The sequence below is a fragment of the Hyperolius riggenbachi genome, chromosome 7, assembly GCF_040937935.1.
Source record: "Hyperolius riggenbachi isolate aHypRig1 chromosome 7, aHypRig1.pri, whole genome shotgun sequence".
NCBI classification, from domain to species: domain Eukaryota; kingdom Metazoa; phylum Chordata; class Amphibia; order Anura; family Hyperoliidae; genus Hyperolius; species Hyperolius riggenbachi.
The window spans coordinates 213,690,055-213,711,137 of record NC_090652.1 but is presented as its reverse complement, the minus strand read 5'-3'; the positions used below and the strand labels follow the sequence as shown (position 1 = coordinate 213,711,137).

At 42.3% G+C, this 21,083-nt stretch overlaps 1 protein-coding gene across 4 annotated transcripts in view; it reads left to right on the top strand.

The window, feature by feature from the left end:
• Positions 1 to 21,083, top strand: part of HYCC2 (hyccin PI4KA lipid kinase complex subunit 2) — a 131,462-nt gene that overhangs the window by 73,916 nt on the left and 36,463 nt on the right. For all 4 annotated transcript variants that reach the window (XM_068245143.1, XM_068245146.1, XM_068245144.1 and 1 more), the window contains exons 5-10: positions 8,697 to 8,876; positions 12,441 to 12,521; positions 13,366 to 13,481; positions 13,570 to 13,665; positions 17,197 to 17,313; positions 18,929 to 19,016. In XM_068245143.1, coding sequence (XP_068101244.1) covers positions 8,697 to 8,876; positions 12,441 to 12,521; positions 13,366 to 13,481; positions 13,570 to 13,665; positions 17,197 to 17,313; positions 18,929 to 19,016 — 678 coding nt within the window. The remainder of the gene's footprint in view (positions 1 to 8,696; positions 8,877 to 12,440; positions 12,522 to 13,365; positions 13,482 to 13,569; positions 13,666 to 17,196; positions 17,314 to 18,928; positions 19,017 to 21,083) is intronic.

Here is a 21,083-nt window from a genome sequence, read left to right as displayed (position 1 = left end):
AGACCCCCCCAGCAGGACATCCCCCTAGTGGGGGAAAAAGGGGGGAAGTCTGATCGCCCTGCCTGCTATCTGATCTGTGCTGGGGGCAGCACAGATCATCTAAACCACCCGAAACCCGGAATTGGTAATGTATAAACAAACAAACCAACAAACCTGCTGGCAGCGATCAGAGCCCACCAACAGAAATCTCTGTTGGTGTGCAGAAAAGGAGGGGGGGGGAATCACCTGTGTGCAGAGGTGTATGACCCTGCAGCGAGCCCTTAAAGCTGCAGTGGCCTAATTTGTGAACAATTGCCTGGTCACTTGGTGGGGTGTAAGCCTACGGTCCTTAAAGGGTTAAAAGGAAATAAATATGGCAACCTCCACATTCTTCCCTCTTCAGTTGTCCTTTAATATAGCTTTAAAGGGACCCTGAGCAGTGGCCAAATTAACTTACCTGGTGCTTCCTCCAGCCCCTCGTAGTCCTTGAGGTCCTACGTATGCTAGAGGAGATAGAAAGGGGCGGGAAGACACCGGGAGCCCGATCTGGTGTAGTATCACACGAGTAGATTTTTCTTTAGTAAGTAAAAGATCGTATATACTCACAAGGCTAGGTTGCATATAAGGCAACCACTGTATCACGTGTGTGGGGAAGTACCGTCCCCACTCGGCCTTGTGACGAGATGTTATCGGTCGCAGCTCCTTTGAGAAAATACCACCTGCCAAGGTGGTGGCCCCTGGTCCCAGGGGAGGTATCAACACGGGAGGGTAGGAGGCGCCCTTGGAGGTACTTCAGATCTCACTTTAGACTTAGTAAATCTGTTTATGCATATAACAATTCTATAGGTCTAGATGAGAATTGGGTTCATATGCTCCAATTTTGGAACTGCCAGTTTTTCTAATTATTGTTTCAGGAATATGGAAAGATCCTACCTTAATAAGTAGTCACTCTCGTATGGTTGGGTAAAATGAGAATTTATTGTAGCACTTTAAAATGACAACGCGTTTCGCGGTATACAACCGCTTCATCGGGTCGTATTTCGTGCCTTTAAGATAAAAAAGAGATAGCAGGGCACTGAGACATAGAAGCACTTGTGATATATTATAGACAGATATAGCTAAAAACATATCTAAAAATTCGTCTAATCTAAATTCGTTGGTGATCTGTACTCGGATGTTCCTCTATTGCATAAGAGAAATAGAGCAATAAAACAATGACACAGTGGATCATATTATTAAGAGCATGGGGTACAATACTATTAAGAGCATGGGGTCATATTGGCACAGTGACAATGGCATGTATTGTACCCCATGCTCTTAATAATTTGATCCACTGTGTCATTGTTTTATTGCTCTATTTCTCTTATGCAATAGAGGAACATCCGAGTACAGATCACCAACTTATCACTATGACTACTTTTCCATTGTGTATAATATAAAAATACAAGAAGTTTTTAGACGAATTTTTAGATATGTTTTTAGCTATATCTGTCTATAATATATCACAAGTGCTTCTATGTCTCAGTGCCCTGCTATCTCTTTTTTATCTTAAAGGCACGAAATACGACCTGATGAAGCGGTTGTATACCGCGAAACGCGTTGTCATTTTAAAGTGCTACAATAAATTCTCATTTTACCCAACCATACGAGAGTGACTACTTATTAAGGTAGGATCTTTCCATATTCCTGAAACAATAATTAGAAAAACTGGCAGTTCCAAAATTGGAGCATATGAACCCAATTCTCATCTAGACCTATAGAATTGTTATATGCATAAACAGATTTACTAAGTCTAAAGTGAGATCTGAAGTACCTCCAAGGGCGCCTCCTACCCTCCCGTGTTGAGTTCCTACGGGCTCCCTTAGTTCTTTCCATGGCGTCTCCATTAGGGTGGTAACTGCAGCCGAAGTCGTTTGCATGCATAGCCCCTCCCCACGCCTGTTGGAGGTGCGCACGTGGAGGGGCTGCACATGTGCAGTTGTGCACTTCTTCAGCTGAAGTCGCCACTCTAACGGAGCCGCCGTGGGAAGAATGGAGAGGGCTGGTGGCTGGAGGAAGCCTCAAGTAAGTTCATTTGGCCATTTTAGACCACTGCTCGGGGTACTTTTGAAATTCCTAAGCTTTGGTAGTGATTAAATGCCTTAAAAGAGAATCTGTACTCTAAAGTTCTTACAATAAAAAGCATACCATTCTATTCATTATGTTCTCCTGGGCCCCTCTCTGCTGTTTCTGCCACTCCCTGCTGCAATCCTGGCTTGTAATTGCCAGTTTTAGGCAGTGTTTACAAGCAAAAGACATGGCATGTGATAGGCTGAGAGGAGCTCAGTCTGTGACTCATACAGAGCCTGAAGGGGGCGTGGAGAGGGTGTGTATATCTTCTGCCTATAACAAGCAGAGCAGCACATTCTTGCCTAAGTGCCTGAGCCCGACAAAGCCATCAGAGGAAAGAAGATTAGATTATATAACAGAGATAATACAGCCACTGTGCAACTAGGAAAGGCTGCAGTAAGACAGAGCACATTAGAACCGGTATAGGAACTTATAGGATAGAAGAAATAAGGCTGAAAATGTTGTTACAGAGTCTCTTTAACCTCTCTGGCGGTATGCCCGACACAGTGTCGGGCTAGCCGCCGCGGGGGATCGCATCGTCCCGGGAGGATTTTTTAAAATAAAAGGAGTTAAATATTGTTAAGCTAGCACTTTGCTAGCTAACTATGGTGCCCAAGTCACTCCGGTCCCCTCCAATCGCCCCCGATCACCTCCGGTATACATACACCCCAGGGATCCCGCAATGGCGCAGCCTCCCAATCAGCACCTGGCTTCGGTGTGGGGAGGATCGGAACTGTGCATGACTTCGATGACGTCATGTCCGATCGTCCCCATAGCGACAAGTGATGCTGATTGTGAAGCTGCGGCTCTCGCGGGATCGCGGATGGGTGAGTGTTGCTGGCGGCGATCAGGGGGGTCGGAGAGGTGCCAGGGGGCTTGGGCAGCATAGTTAGCTAGCGATTTAAACTGCGTACCGCCAGGGAGGTTAATGTTACATACTTTCGTTCAACAAGATTGTTGTATGCAAGTTAGGAGTCAGAGGAATCCCAAGCTGAGGAGTCCACAGCCCTAGGAAGCTGTCATAGAGAATAGCTGCATGCAAACATTCAAATACAATTTACACATTTTTCTTTCTTTCCATGTGAAAATTCACATGCAAATTCTGACATGTGAAACTCTAGACTGTAATGGCATTGGGCCCTTATTCAGTATTGTTATTATTAGTAGTAGTAGTACTAGTAGTAGTAGTAGTAGTACAGTAGTATTATTACAATTATATTACATTAAAGTGAGGGAAATGACCACACAAGTATTGAAATATGCTGTTGCATTTTCTCTGTTGCTTTCAGGAGCAGCGTATGTTTATGATACAATTCATTGCTGTCAGATTTAACAGATAAAAAGCAATCAGCAGTTTTGCAGCCACTATGCAATTAATTAATTCATTACTGCTGTTAAGTCACTGTGTGCTCCAACACATTTAAGCAGTAGTGCAGATGTAAGCATCCCGTGACATTTCCTCTAATAGAATTTCCATATCAGCTTGGAGGAAAGTTGTGCTTAGTTTGTGTTAATATATTTGAGACTGTTAGATTTTACCATGTGGGCCAAACAGTAGTAGATTATAGGGCAAAAAGCTATCTTCTGCATTAACCCGTTCATGTTGCCTTCCACACATTCATATTACAGTTAAATCATTTACTTTATGAATCCATGGTGCATTTGGTTGTGATAGGTCATAATCAACCTGCTCGTCCGCAGTACATGAAGGCAGAAGCTGGATTAGGTGCAGTAGAAACAAGACATTGCCTTCTGTGCAGCTGGCATTTTTTGTACGGTTAACACACTGCTGCAGATGCCCTACGGCACATCATGGTTCATTGACGGCGACAATGAACTGGCCTTGATATGTCATCAATAAAGCTGGGGGTAAATGAGTTGGTTATGTTCACAGAAAGCTAATTAGGTGCTAACGTAATTGCCAATGTGATTTTCCTTACTGGAGTGCTTCTTAGTTTGTCTTTAGGCTAGTTCACACAGTGAATGCCTGGCTCACAGCAGAAAACGTGATCTACTATGGTACAGCATTGATTCTGTATTGTGCAGGTTTCCTCTGCATTACAACAGACAAAGATGTGCATTTTCCCTTCATGGTCTGCACAGTAAGCTGTGTTGTTGAATATTTTCTTTTGATAATGTAGTGCCACTTTTCTCACTTCTCAAAGAGTTTGTGATGGAGAGCTTATCGACGTTTTTGTATTTTGGTAGAGGTTTTGGAAGTTTATATTATTTACAGTGGAGGAAATAATTATTTGACCCCTCACTGATTTTGTAAGTTTGTCCAATGACAAAGAAATGAAAAGTCTCAGAACAGTATCATTTCAATGGTAGGTTTATTTTAACAGTGGCAGATAGCACATCAAAAGGAAAATCGAAAAATAACCTTAAATAAAAGATAGCAACTGATTTGCATTTCATTGAGTGAAATAAGTTTTTGAACCCTCTAACAATAAAAGACTTCATACTTAGTGGAAAAACCCTTGTTTACAAGCACAGAGGTCAAACGTTTCTTGTAATTGATGACCAAGTTTGCACACATTTTAGGAGGAATGTTGGTCCACTCCTCTTTGCAGATCATCTCTAAATCCCTAATGTTTCGAGGTTGTCTCTGTGCAACTCTGAGCTTGAGCTCCCTCCATAGGTTTTCTATTGGATTAAGGTCCAGAGACTGACTTGGCCACTGCATGACCTTAATGTGCTTCTTCTTGAGCCACTTCTTGCCTTTGCTGTATGTTTTGGGTCATTGTCGTGCTGGAACACCCATCCACGACCCATTTTCAGTTTCCTGGCAGAGGGAAGGAGGTTTTCGTTCAGGATTTCACGATACATGGCTCCGTCCATTTTCCCGTTAATGCGATTAAGTTGTCTTGTGCCCTTAGCAGAAAACCACCCCCAAAGCAAAATGTTTCCACCCCCATGCTTGACAGTGGGGACGGTGTTTTGGGGGTCATAGGCAGCATTTTTCTTCCTCCAAACACAGCGAGTTGAGTTAATGCCAAAGAGCTCTATTTTGGTCTCATCAGACCACAGCACCTTCTCCCAGTCACTCACAGAATCATTCAGGTGTTCATTGGCAAACTTCAGACGGGCCTGCACATGTGCCTTCTTGAGCAGGGGGACCTTGCGAGCCCTGCAGGATTTTAATCCATTGCAGTGTAATGTGTTTCCAATGGTTTTCTTGGTGACTGTGGTCCCTGCTAATTTGAGGTCATTCACTAACTCCTCCCGTGTAGTTCTAGGATGCTTTTTCACCTTTCTCAGAACCATTGACACCCCACGAGGTGAGATCTTGCGTGGAGCCCCAGATCGAGGTCGATTGATGGTCATTTTGTGCTCCTTCCATTTTCGAACAATCGCACCAACAGTTGTCACCTTCTCTCCCAGCTTCTTGCTAATGGTTTTGTAGCCCATTCCAGCCTTGTGCAGGTCTACAATTTTGTCTCTGACATCCTTGGACAGCTCTTTGGTCTTTCCCATGTTGGAGAGTTTGGAGTCTGCTTAAATGATTGATTCTGTGGACAGGTGTCTTTTATACAGGTGACTAGTTAAGACAGGTGTCCTTAATGAGGGTGACTAATTGAGTAGAAGTGTCTAACCACTCTGTGGGAGCCGGAACTCTTAATGGTTGGTAGGGGTTCAAAAACGTATTTCACTCAATGAAATGCAAATCAGTTGCTATCTTTTATTTAAGGTTATTTTTTTTTATTTTCCTTTTGATGTGCTATCTGCCACTGTTAAAATAAACCTACCATTGAAATGATACTGTTCTGAGACTTTTCATTTCTTTGTCATTGGACAAACTTACAAAATCAGTGAGGGGGTCAAATAATTATTTCCTCCACTGTATATGTGTACTTTGGAAGTTCTGGCTAATAAATGTGGTGTCAGTATTTTTTACCCGTGAGTGCCTGCCAGTTTTTCTTCTGCTGTGAAGTTTTTATTATGCCTAATGTGAAATATTGAAATGTTGATTGAAACAGTGATTTCTGTTTGCAGCAGTATTTTCTTGAGGCCCCTTTTACACTTGGGCACTTTCTTTGCGTTGCGTTACCCTTTCTTCATACAGGGCAACGCAACAGTATATAAAGTGTATGGGGACCAGTACACTAACCGTGTTGCATTGCTCCGGAAGTATACGATTCACCACCGACCCACCGCAAAGTCAACAGCATGTTATCGTCTGATTTCCGCAGTGACCCAAATGCATGTAAGTCAATGGACGAAACAGAATCTTTAAATACGTTGGCGGCCGAGGTGCAGTGCACATGTGCGGAACAACGCAAATGCGACGGGGAAGCTGGGAAGTACAATGACGTACTTCCTGTACAGCAGGGAGTGCTTCATTACATCACTGGGCAAGGGGTAGTGAGGAGGCTTCGCTATACGTATGACCCTGTTGGCGCATTCTGCCGCAGGGTCATATGAAACTTATTTTTTGGCGTTGCGATGGGAGGGGCCAGAGCCTCAGACTGCAACGCTTCGGACAGGTGTAAAATCAGCCTAAAGAGGAACTGTAGTGAAAAAAACATAATTAATTTAAATTTTCCCCCAACAATATTAATTTACTTATTTAGTCAGTGCTTGCCCATTGTAAAGTCTTTCTTCACCCTTTAGTCAGGTGCAGTTCTGCGGAATGCTTGTTTACTGGTAGTTCCAAAGCCAGTACAAATAATACCTGATTTCCCAGAATGCTCTGGGGGGCAGATTTCCACTAAACAGCCTAGGCTAAGCATCACTGGGAGGGCTGGGCTACATGCCAATATACAGCTTTATACATATTGGAAGCGTTTCTGATGCTTAAACCAGGAAAATGAATGTAGAAGTGGGTACCCTGAATGATCTCCTGCATTCTACTATGTATCACTACAGTGCATCTTCAAGAGCAGTAAAATGTATGTGGTTAAAACTAGCTACCAGCAAATGTTTAACATTTCCTGTGTACACTGGCAATTTCTGAATTACTTTTATGCAGATTAGACCATGTATAAAGTATCCTATAAAATAAAACCCCTTTGGCCCTGCGTCCTCCTCCTGTGTCCGTGCTTTTGGTCTACTGCGCATGCGTGACACACAGGCGGCCGTTGGGACGGGAGGATGGGGACAGGCGTGTGCGCTGACATCCGGCCGTGGTCATGATTAGTAAGGTCGCCATCTACCTTCCGTCTGGAGCCGCGCACCAAGCATAAGAAACCTGTGATGGCAGAGCTGGGAGCCAGGGAAGCAACCCGAGCGATGACCACATTCGCCACAGCCAAAGGGAAGATTAATACGCTAATGGGGAGGAAGCAGCCAGGCGTGAGCAGCGCACAACCGATACTTTAGAGCCTGAGAAAGCGGTTTCTTTTAATAAAAGATCAGTGTCAATGAGAATCGCCTGGTGTTAGGGGCTCTGCGAGTGCCACTGAAAATGCGAGGTCGGCGGTGGTGAAGGGGCGGGAGGGGGGTTGTGAGGGGAGGCCTAGCGCCCGCTGGGGGCCTAGTCTAGTCAGTAATAAATATGTAAACTGACCTGCCTCTTAACTGTACAGCCAGTATCCTTGCTATTATGCTCTCTAGCAATTATGCACTCAACTCAGTGATTTCTCCTTCCTTGGGTCTTTGTGCTCAGCCACACAAAACCATAAAAAACAGTGCACAAAACATGAAATTATGTATTTTTATTGGCAGGGCCGGTTTTGTGGTAGGACCACAAAGGCCTTGGTCCTGGGGGGTTGTTGCCAAAGGACCTGGCAGGACATGGAAAAAGGTCCGCTGAATATGGAGAAGCCTGCAAATAGAAAAGGGAGGCTGCAAATAGGGAGAAACATATGGTAAACGGGAAATGCTGCTCAAGGGAGGAGCTGCTGTACTGGATGTTGCACATGAAAGAGGGGGCTGCACATGGATAGGGAGCAACAAGAAAAGGCCTAGGGGTGGAAAAAGTATAAATCCACCTTGTTTATTGGTGATTTGATTCCTCCTGTGGTTTACCTTTAACTCTTAAGTTGCATAAGTGACAAATCTGAATATTCATAAGGTGATTATTTAAGGATGGTAAAAGGCAGAATATTTGCACAACATATTTAGTGATTTGTTTCTGTAAAGGTTATGCATATGGTATATAAATGACCTGGAATGTGATAGATTATACTAGTGAGTTCAAGTCCTACAGATATGATGCTGCACCTGTGATGGTCCTGAGACCAAGCACATCGATTAGAGCGCAGGAGATTTTGGCACAGCTGGCACCACCATAGACCGTAATAGGAATTACGACAATAGTGGCGCACAGTGAGTGACCTCGACGATGTCAGAAGACTGAGCTGAAGTTACTTTTAAAACACTGTAATTCAGCCGCCAGCAATAGCCAGAAGCTGAATTACATCATTCCCCACCATCCATGTGGACCTGGAGGGGGAATAGTAATTAACACCGGGACTTGTGCAGCAGCAGGGTAAGTCTGGGTATGTGCTGTATCCTGTGCCATAATCTCCCGGCGGCGATTTCTCTCATACGCCCCCATCCTGCTGGGTCCTTTAATATCAGTCATCTCTGCAAAAATCCTGCACATTGTCTTCTACTCATTGCAGATAACTGTAATAACAATTGTTGTCGTCCTCTGCTTTCAGCTACTGGAGCCGATCTGTCACCAGCTTTTTGAGCTGTATCGCAGCTCAGAAGTGCGACTAAAGCGGTTTACCATGCAGTTCCTGCCAGAGCTCATCTCCATCTACCTGCGCCTCACCGCCAGCCGTGATCGGCAGAGCAATGGGTGTATTGAGGCTCTTCTTTTGGGAATCTACAATTTGGTAAGGGTACTATATGTTGCTATAGCCAGTGCTTTATTTTTTATCTGTATTCTGTTGTCATTTTTTCCAGGGCTGTGGAGTCGGGGCAATTTTGGGTGCCTGGAGTCGGGAAAAAATGCTCCGACTCCTAATGAATTTAAACTGTAATTAAAATAGAAAATATAATAAAATGTTCTATTTCTCAGATAATAGTCATCATAAACAATTTCTACATACAGTAATAGCTGTGCTTAGTCCACAAAAATGAAATAAACCAATCAAAATGAGTTACTTGTGCTGCTTCAATAAAGCAGTACCCGTATTTTTAAAGTCAGATATACATATATGATTGTGACTGTACAGTATATATGATGTGTACACAGGAATCTCTTATATATACTAAATAACATCTATGCTGTAAGTATAAAGCCTGATGTGTAGCCGTGTCACTAATAGAGATGGTCAATGAGATGGCAATAATTCTGCGTTGATTCTAATTTATGCAAATGTACGCACTCTTTGCTCATGAAATCAAATAATTTTATATGTTGTTAAAATTTGGTTTGGTGACTACAAATTAAATGGTACCTGAGAAGGATGAAAAGAAAAGTTTTATACATACCTGGGGCTTCTTCCAGCCCCCTTCAGGCTAATCAGTCCCTTGCTGTCCACCTCCACCACCTGGCTCTTCTGCTCTGAGTCCTGGTAATTCAGCCAGTCAGCGCTGTACGGCTGCATGTCGCTTTCACAGCCAGGAGCGTTCTGCACCTGCGCAATAGTGCTGCGCAGATGTAGTACGCTCGCGGCGGAGTGTGTTCCTGCACACCACGCCAGACTGACTCAAGTGCCTGGACTAATAGCAGAAGATCCAGGTGGCAGAGGAGGACAGCGAGGGGCTGATTAGCCTGAAGGGGGCTGGAGGAAGCCCCAGGTATGTATAACACTTTAATTTCATCTGTCTCAGGTTTACTTTGTTACACATACATATGCACATCCCACAGAGCTGCAGGGAATCCACTGAGAACGTTGTGCACATTGAACACAGAGGTGTTGTCTATCACTCATAAACCTGGTTCAGATTGTGCATGAAGAATGTGTAATAGAGGAAGAATCTCCTCATTCCCCTGCAGAGTACCTGCTCATCACTTTTACATGTACCCACAGTTACATTGCCTAGGGCCTGATAAATGTTCTTTGTTCTGGTATTTACCTTTTACAAGTACTCTTACCAAGGACTAGTTTTAGTCTGACTAAAGGGATTAAATATAGCAGTCTCCATATCCTTCTCACTTCAGTTGTCTTTTAAAATACCTAAGCGTTGGCGGTTAAGAGACGATTTTCATGTTACATACTTTCAATCAACAAGATTGTAATATGCAAATTAGAGGAGTCGGAGGAATCCTAAACTGAGGAGTCTGAGTCGGTGGATTTTTGTACCGACTCCACAGCCATGATTTTTTTCTGTCAATAATAATTTTGGAAATCGAGCTGCCAGGAATGATGTAGAACAAGGATGAGTAATAGAATTTGGATTGAAGGCAGAATGCCTGGAATTCAATGGGTAGGCAGAATTAGGGTAATTATCCAAATTCTTCTGTCCTTATTGATTTGAATGTATTCTGCTATTTATTTCCAGATGCCCCCGCTCATCCCTAATGTACACACAGATCTGATGCTTGGACAGAAACTAAAAAACCAAACAAATAGAGCAACAACGTACTGCATGTTCATGGAGATAGTAGCAGAGCTATATTCTATAAGAAATCCATGAAATATAATATGACAGAAAACCAGCTCGAATAGTACACAGTACATGTGTAGTATACGGCCTGGACAGAGACTGTCTGAACTGCATTTGTATGCATTGTTATCAAAGCAGCACCATCGCTCCCATTATTGGTGAGACCATTCACTTTAATCCTTGGTGCACTCATTTTGATAAGGAAAGTATGAATTATTACAATTTTAATAATTCATACTCATTTTGTGTAGCACACCTGTGTAGAAGATTCAGATCAATCTGGCCTCTCACACTCCTGAAAGGACTGGATTGGGAGCACAGCAAAATGCACACCCAGAGTGGCAAACTGTACCATCGGTGGCAGCATCTTGTCAGCTGAGTGGTAATATCAGCAGGTAGTCAGGTAAAAAAAGCAAGAGTGGGCACCAGCCTTGCAGGTCTAAGGTACTCTGAAGTTAGCACAGATGATAGTGGAGAAAACCCCGAAGACAGACCAAGGTCTGTAACAGACGGGCAATAGAAAATGAGCAGGCTTGAGCAAGGACAAAGTAAGCCGAGGTCATCAACAGGTTAGAGAGGCTAGGAAGAACACTGCTGCCCAAAGGTCCTCTTATGCTTTTAAATTAATTAATCTACTTGCACAGCCTTATTTATAAATTATTTATTAATTCCAACATTCAGAAACAAGTTGAAGAGTTAACTTTGAGGAGCAGAAGTGCCTTTTGAACACATTAGATGTTACCACTGGGGTACTTGGCTCACCTTCTGAGAACATGTAACATGCTATTATGTATGCCTGGTAGATAAGCCACCTCTCCTGAAAGTCCGATATACCTGCTAGATGGTCTGGCAAGCTTTGTGAAATCATTCTGGTTTTTCTGCTGTGTTATGAAAATAAATCCATACTGAACAATGTGATTTGTGTGTTAGTCACAAAGTCAGAGTTTTGTTGCCTGACAGGGATTGGAGCTCCATGCCTTGGGTAAATGTACAGGCTGTACCTGTAGGATAGCCAGGCCTTCTATTTCTATCGATAGGAGAGAAGGGCTGACTGTACGACGCACAACAGCAGGGTGAGACAGGGTGAGTGGAAGAACAATGTCCTCAGCCTGCGCTGTACACACAGAGGGGTTGGGGAACGCTATACACAGATTCCATTCTCGGTAGAGGTGGCCCCTGACCAGCGGGGAACCATCTTGCATTGGTACGAGGTTCGATAGCAAAAATGTCAGACCTGCTTCCGAAATCGCCAACAGATGAAGCTTCTGGAAATGCATCTTTACCTGCAACATTTTTTTTTATTTAATTTAGCGAAAATTGTTTGTTTGTTTTTTACTACTGTTCTGTGCAAAACTAGTAAAATAAATGTGTTTAAAAACCTGTTCAGTTTATTTACTTAAAAAGAACCTGAGGTGAGAGGTGTGGAGGCTGCTGTTTTTATTTCCTTTTAAACCATACCGGTTGCCTGGCAGCCCTGCTGATCTTTCTGGCATCAGTAGTGTCTGAATCACACACCTGAAACAAGCATGCGGCTAATATTGTCAGAATTTTGTCAGACACATCTGATCTGCATGTTTGTTCAGGGTCTATGGTTAAAAGTATTAGAGGCAAAGCATCAGCAGGACAGCCAGGCTATGTGCATTGTTTAAGAGGAAATAAATATGTCAGCCTGCATATGTCTCTCACTGCGGGTTCCCTTTAAGACATGGGATAAGGTGAACATTTCGGGGGAGGTTCCCTTGTCACATGCTGCTATGGTGCCACAATACAGTTGAGCAAGGACTATTTCTTATACTTAATGTATAGTAATACTTTTTCAAACTTTCTGTTCCCTACTGCTACAGGAAATTGCAGACAAAGATGGAAACAATAAAGTGCTGTCATTTACTATACCGTCATTATCAAAGCCTTCAATATATCATGAGGTAAGTAGCTGGACCACCAGTTATTTCTTCTGCCTGGTGTACAAATCAATCAGTTGAGTTGCTCGTATTATACAGTTGTGTTCAAGATTATTCAACCCCCACTGAAATTGAGTGTTTTGGACAGTTTGACATTGATTTTGATCATTTCAGTCATCTTGTTTACAATTAAATCAGAGAGGCACTTGTAAGGCCTCTTGCACACTGCAAGCGATTCAGATTCAGATTCCGCTTTTTAATCTGTTTTTACATCAGATTCAGATTCTGATTTGCAGTGTGCAGGGAGAAAACTGCAAATCTGAATCTGAATCAGAAGTAAAAACAGATTAAAAAGCGGAATCTGAATCTGAATCGCTTGCAGTGTGCAAGAGGCCTAAGACAAATATAACATAATGTTTATAATGAAATAACCACAAAACGTTAAATCCTAAACCCATTGGTTGAAAAAAAAATTCACATTTACAATTTTGTAAACTTATATTATACGTCAGTCATTTTGCTATGTAGGGAAAATGAATCAAACTAACCAATAGTCTCTCTTGGCAAAAGATGAGTTTTTTTTTCCACTGCATATGTTTCCATCATATTCAATCCACAAGCCGTGCAATTTGTCAGATTAGTAACTGTAGGGGAATCAGTTCCTGCAACCATGATGGGGGAAGGGGCGTAAGAGCTTTGAGGGGCCCAACTGACTCCCTCCCCCAGAAGCCCCCCCCCCCCCCACAGAAGACTTACATAATATTACACATAGACTTAATCTGTTCATTGTGTTCAACACAGACAAGCTAGTATAGCTTTTCTGCATCGTTTTTCTAAACATTTTATGTTTTTTCTTTCATTTGTTTAGCCATCGTCATTGGGGTCTATGGCTCTGACTGAAGGAGCTTTGAGTCAGCATGATCTCATCAGGGTGGTTTACAGTGATCTACATCCCCAGAGGGAAACCTTCACAGCACAGAACAGGTAGGAATTGGCTGTAGCAAAACACATTTTTGGCATGTTTGCTTTATTAGACCGTTTCAGACATCAGATATTTTGTTCCTTTTTACAGGTTTGAAGTACTAAGCTTTCTTATGTTGTGCTACAACTCTGCTATTGTGTACATGCCTCCTTCATCCTACCAGTCGCTATGCAGGATGGGCTCCAGGTGAGATGGAACATGTGAATATTGGTGATGACCAAAGTGTAACTGAAATGTTAGCTGAAAGTGTTCATTTCTGTGCCAAAAAGCATTGCTTTTTTTGACTGTTTTACCCGGGTCAGTTTGGGCAGGGTGGTCTGCAAGAGTTCAGCCGGCTCAAGACCTTATTGAGTGGATTCTCATTGTACGTGTTTTAATTTACACAATATGCCATCTCTGTCGTTTCGTCCAGATTAAGTGAGGCAGGTGTATTGAGGATGCTGGAATGTCTACAGAAGCAAGATGTGAAGTTCTTGTTTCTTATGAACGTGCTTTATTTGACTTACAAAGATCCACTGAAATGTTAGATTTCAAATCACAGAGATTTGATACTTTGCAAGGATTCACAGAAATGTGATACACTGCAGAGAGTCTGATCTCTGCAGATTCACACAGAGATTCAGTATTCTGCAGCGATTTACTGAGGTTTAGTACTCTACAGGGCTGTGAAGTCGGAGTCGAGGAGTTGGAGCAAATTTTGGGTACCTGGAGTCGGTGGTTTCATAAACTGAGGAGTTGGATGATTTTTGTACCGACTCCACAGCCCTGGTACTCTGTAATGAGGTGTGATACTCTGCGGAGGGTCACTGAGGTGTGATACTCTGCGGAGGGTCACTGAGGTGTGATACTCTGCGGAGGGTCACTGAGGTGTGATACTCTGCGGAGGGTCACTGAGGTGTGATACTCTGCGGAGGGTCACTGAGGTGTGATACTCTGCGGCGGGGTCACTGAGGTGTGATACTCTGCGGAGGGTCACTGAGGTGTGATACTCTGCGGAGGGTCACTGAGGTGTGATACTCTGCGGAGGGTCACTGAGGTGTGATACTCTGCGGAGGGTCACTGAGGTGTGATACTCTGCGGAGGGTCACTGAGGTGTGATACTCTGCGGAGGGTCACTGAGGTGTGATACTCTGCGGAGGGTCACTGAGGTGTGATACTCTGCGGAGGTTCAGTAACCTCCTTCTGACAGAATCTAAGAACCTCTTGTACTTAAAGCAAACCTGAAGCAAAAAAAAAAAGTAGAATATAATGAATTATATGTGTAGTACGGATAAGGAATAGAACACAAGTAGTAAAGAAAAGTCTCTCCTATTTTTGCTTTCAGTTACCGGTATATAGGTTGTTTTAATAACATTGCATCATTCTGTCAAAGTTGGAGTTTTAAAAGCACACTCAGGCTAGGTTCACAGTGGGACGTTTTGTTCCTGCGATAATAAAGTCATATATTGCAGGTTACCACACTGCAATGTTAACCCTATGCGACGTTCACAGTGCAAAGTTAAAGTCGCGTTGTCTTATGGTAACGCACTGCTGCACTGCGTTACCTCTTAACATAGACGTTAACAGATACAGGGAAGCATACTTTTCATTGCCTGTATGCCACGGTAACGCAGCGTTAAGGTGCTTTGCGTTGTAATCACAAAGCAACATCCCACTGTGAACCTAGCCTCAGTCTTTTAAACTATAAAACAAAGCAGATGTAATAACCTTTTAATCTTCCTGCAGTAAAAAGTTATCTCAAGCCTACTCTCACGATTTCTTTGCTGTTTAAGTGCTTTAGAAAACAGGACTTTATTCCACCCAAGTTGGGTCGAAGAGTTCAGAGAAGCTCTTTTATATAGATTACTGACTTTTTTTTAACTCTTCCTATACTGGAAAACCATTTAAGACTTTCCTTTGCTACTTATGTTTTATTAGCTGTTGTACGCATACAATTCATTGTATCATAAGTTTATTTTCGCTTCAGGTTTGCTTTAAATCTGCAAATGCACCTTTGACCAGCCTGCCATCTACATCTATTTCTTAAGGCTCATACACACATCAGACTATAGTCTTTGGAAAATGAAAGATCACAGACCAATCTTACCACCCTTCATGTAGTATGAGAGCCATACTCTACACAGTCTTTTCTATGGAGCTGAACTCCACATCAGAAAAAAATCTTTGCAAGATGCTGCACACACAGATGCTGTACAGACACAAAAGATCAGTATCTGCAAAAGATCTGTTCCTGCCAAAAATCCATTCCTGCAAATCGCAATGATAGTCTATGAGATCTGCAGATCATCATACACACATGATTTAACTGACATTCATCTGCAGATCAAGCAATCATCCGCAGATCTGAAAATCCATCCTGGTGGATCTGATCTGCAGATGAATGTCAGTTAAATCAAGTGTGTATGATGATTTGCAGATCTCATAGACTATCATTGCAATTTGCAGAAATGGATTTTTGGCAGGAACAGATCTTTTGCAGATACTGATCTTTTGTGTCTGTACAGCATCTGTGTGTGCAGCATCTTGCAAATATTTTTTTCTGATGTGGAGTTCAGCTCCATAGAAAAGACTGTGTAGAGTATGGCTCTCATACTACATGGAATGGAGTAAATTTGGTCTGTGATCTTTCATTTTCAAAAGACTATGGTCTGATGTGTGTATGAGGCCTCAGACACAGCAGGGCAATGCAGACATTGTAAAATGTCTGCTGATACAGATTCAATTGCCTTGTTTCAGCCGTGAAACTCTGGCTAAAGGGTGTAGGTGTAGTCATGAAACAATAAATGGAATTCATCCTTCACCCTCAGGCAGGGCTGTAGCTACCATAGGAAAAAATGGGCAGTTGCCTCAAGGCCCCAGAGCCTGTAGGGGCCCCCAAGGTGTCCCTCCCCATCTTAACTGTTGCTCCCCTGGGACTCTGCAGAGTCTGTTAAGTTGGGAGGTGATTGGGGGAGAGTCAGCAGCCATCTCTTGAGCCCAGGAGGAAATTTGGCTGCAACAAAGGGCTTCTAATGGCGGTTTTTGGTCAGGGTGGTGTCTGGGGGGCCCCCAGGCTAATTTTGCCCTAGCACCCAATTGTTACTTGAACCGACCCTGCCCTCAGGGGACTTTGCCTAGGATACACAATGCTAACCTGATGCTCAAATGAGGTCTTTTCTGAAGCAGATGGTCAGCCAAAGGCTGCCAATCACAGCTGTTCTAGGTAACCACAAAAGGACGATTACAGCTTCTGAGCCTTGCTTTTTCTAATTATATACATTTTCAAGATGTATTTTACATGTTTTTATAAGGCTGACCTCGTACTCCACTGGTCTTCACAGTTAGATGCAAGTGAGACGCAAATAATGCAGACTTGTATGCAAATTCTAAGCAGCTCAGAACTGGGCCAGTCAGATTCAACAGGTAGTGAATTTGATAGGTCTAATTTCAAGCTGCATGCAATTTGCATTCAGGCCTGGACTTAATTGCATCTCATTGATCATGGCTGTAATCTGACAAGACAAGCATAGTAAGCACACAGGGACCATGCTGCCTGGAGACTGATCTGCTTATATTTTAAACTTCCATGCAAATTAAATTCAGATTGTATGCAGTTTAGAAGCGGGCCATCCAACTCTGCAGGAAGAGCACTGACCACCTCCATGTACTGTATGCAACCAGCTGTAAACCTAAAAGAATAAATAGTCATTTGTTTTGTTTTTTTCTTATTAACTGCAGGTTGTGTGTAAGTGGCTTCCCCCGGCAGCATGAAAAGCGCTGGAAGGATATTTTTGGGCGTGTGGTGCTGGATCCTGGCTTCATGGTCCAGCTGCTGACTGCTGTCTATCATGCTATGTAAGTCCTCTAAATTCCCAAAATATGATGCTTCACCCATTGACTTTTTCAAGGCTTTGTTCATTGTGCTTTATTTTACTATAAAGGACATTTAAAGTAAAACCCATTACAGACACTGAGGCCTGGTGCACACCAGAGGAGTTTTTCTGAGCGTTTTGAGTTTTTAAATCTGCTGCTAATGTTATCCTATGTGTCTGTGCACACTGGACCAATGAGGTTTTTGTAAAAAAAGAACCCATAGCATTACATTAGGAAGAGCTTTTAGAGGTTTTAAAAAGCTCTTCCCAATGTAATGCTATGGGGTTTTTTTTTTTTTTTACAAAACCTCATTGCTCCAGTGTGCACAGACACATAGGATAACATTAGCAGCAGATTTAAACACTCAAAACGCTCAGAAAAACTCCTCTGGTGTGCACCAGGCCTGAGCCTGTGCATTTCCTCCCTTTACAAACATGTACTGAGGAAGAGAAAAAAAATCATTCCTTCATTCGCCTAGGAGGCAACATTTTAGGACTGGTAAAAGGTGTTCCTGCTCTGTGCATGCTTTCACTGATAGCATTGTGAAAAACCGTGTGTTAACTTGTAAATATGAACTTCCTCCACAAAGAATGTGGATTGTGAACTTTGGGGCTCAATCTGGTGAGCGACAGTTTGAGACCAAGTTCTGTACAGACACATTGCTAGCCAAAAGGATAGTGATATGTTCTGTTTCTATGGAGGGGAGAGGAGGGCATTGTGCACAATGGAGTGTCATGGAGCAGTCGTGGTAAATAGGATAACCAGATCCTCAGCCTGCTCTAGGCCAAGAAAATCCACCTGTCACCTATCTAGCCAACGCATCAAAGGGCATCAGGGGCTAGTCGATAGAGGTGGCCCCGATTAGCCACCTCACCTGAAAGGCATCTAGCGTGTGTACAAGGCTTAACCCATGACGGCCAATATTATATTCATTTTGGATTAGTCACAGCTTCTATTTGGTTAGGGAATCGTGGACTTTCTTCTTGTTTCTTTTAGCAACTTCATATTGAAATATTTTTTAAGTGCAGTTCCAGTCATTAACCTTACATTTTAGTTTTGAATAGAGTGGAGAAAAGTTAGAAGATTGGTCAGGTTGTTATCACAAATTGGACCATATACATATCACTTTCTCTGTTGAGATTTTTGTTCTTTTGCTAACTTTTTTTTGCACTTTGCAATTGAAAAAGTATCAAAAAGTAGGCGAAGTACTATCAATATTATTCTGAGTATTTTCTTGCTTGCTGGGGGTTTAAAAGGCATGTTATTGATGTGTGGACATATCACCTAGGAGAAAACTCAGGAGAAAATGTAATTGCATATGGGCCATTGCAGGTTGAGGAGTTTTCCATTCACTTCTTGAATTTAATGAGATCAGAATCTTCTTTCCTACATTCTTTTTGCATCTGCTCCATTTTGCTTTGTTTCCTGTTGATGTTTATTGGGTTATTACCCATAATCCTGAGCTATTTGATAGGCATGATTTACTAAATGTACAGCTTGTGTTTTGGCTTGTTTGTTATTTAGACCATAACTTTCATTTTATTTTTGGATCTAAAATATTTCAGCAAATAATTCTACTGTTTTTTGTGTACCCCAGATACAATGGAGAGTGGGAGCTGGGGCAGGAGGTTCTGGATGACATTATCTACAGAGCCCAGCTGGAGCTTTATTCCCAGCCTTTATTGGTAAGTGATGAGATAGTGCCATATATATATATATATATATATATATATATATATATATATATATATATATATATATATATATATATATATATATATATATATATATATATATATATATCTTAGATCCTTAATGGACAACATAATATTTCATACCTTCTAAGGGTGCTAGGGCTGATTTATCAGGACCAAAACTGGTGCACAACTAAAGCAGTAGCTCAGAGGAGCCTATCGGAATCCTTCTGTTGTGGAATGTTCCATTCACTAGTTTTGATAAATCTGCCCCACAGTTGTTTTATTTAGTATGGTATATTCCCATTGTGCCGAAGGATGGGCAAAGTTTTGCTACTTTCCTGTGACATGTTTCCACCATTTCTGCAATATGTGGTTGTCTCTTAAGCTAGCTGCAGACCTTAGATTTTCCTCAGCTAAAACAAAAGTCCCTTATGATTTCAGCTGGACGTCTAAAGCATGCTAGGTGTCCGTGGTGTCACTTTCCTCCTGAGCTATCAGCCAGAATGGTTTACTGCCCAATGTCTCTCTTATCCTGTGGGAACAATAAATTACGTGGTTGCAGCGTGGTGCACCTAGTTTGTCTACTTTGCATGATGCAGAACATACTTCTCAGTCAAACAGTGCATCTGCACAGCACTCACTCTAAACCTGCCACCTCACTGCATTGTAAAGATTATCTTGTGTGACAGTGTGTACAAAGCTTCTCTTACCTACTCTGCTGCTTGGAACATCCTGTCTATTTATCCCTCTACTGGAACTGCCTTGTCCAGGTTTGTTTTGTGGTGACAGAGGGCTTCTACAGTTACAGATTAAATCTTCCCCAAGGATTAATATCGCTTCTTGCTCCAGAAAACCTCTCCAGCTACTTTATGGACTTTTGTGGGTCAACTTGCTCAAACTAACAATCTTCTCTATGTAGTACTGCCAGACCTGCTGCTCAGGGAGTCTCTAATGACTTTGTTCTGCTGCATGTCCTTTGACACATGGTGATTAATAGACCCCTACTTGCAGTTTTATGGAGCTAAGCATGACATTATGAAACCAAAGAAGGCTTGGCCCTGACAAATCTTCTAAGCTTCTAAGCTTTCCAAGAAACCTTGATCCCCATGAAGAAACAGTTAGGAAGTCATTGTATCAGATTTGCTGTGACCTGGTTATTCGGTGTCTCATCTGCTTGGTAAACACAGCTGCATCCTTAGTTTTAAAAATAGAATGTATGTCAATCTGTCAGTACTGCAATCAATTAGTCTTTCAATTTTCACGTTCATAAAATAACCATCAGATGACATTCACTAATCTGTACAATACAAAACTCTTAAGGTGACCACCTAATTTAGGCAAAAAATAGATCCTTCTCTGATCAAGATTTGATCAGAGAGGGATCTATTACTGACACACACTGCAAATAGATTTTAATAGATTTCACCATGAAATCTAATGAATCCAGTTCAAAATAATACCTGGTTTTCGAGAATGGAGAATGTTATAGATGGGGGGGAGGGGTTTGAAGCAGGTCACTTCGGTGCATGCTGCCTGATCTGGGCGCCGCCATAGACTCAATGTTACAATGTTTTTGGCCGGACAGCGGAATTTTAAATGTAATTCAGGTGGTTTCTGGTGTTATTCAGACACTACTGCAGCCAAATAGATCAGCAGGGCTGCCAGGCAACCGGTATCGTTTAACAGGAAATAAATATGGCAGCCTCCATTTTCTTCTCACTACAGTAGTCCTTTAAAGCCGCCCGGTATTTCAGCAGCAGCTTAGACTAAACATCACTAGGAGAGCAGTGCTACATAACAATACCGTATTTTTTGGAATATAAGACGCTCCGGACTATAAGACGCACCTAGGTTTAGAGGGCAAAAATAAGGAAAAAAAAATACTTAACAAAATCAGGGAAAAAAATACTAAACCTAGTGAGTCTATGGTACAAGGGCGTCTTATGGATCTTTACCCCAAAAACTGTCTCTAAGCTACTCTGTCTACACTACACTGACCAGCTTCACTACACTAATCACTGCTGCACCCACCAAGTACACACTACACTAAACCCT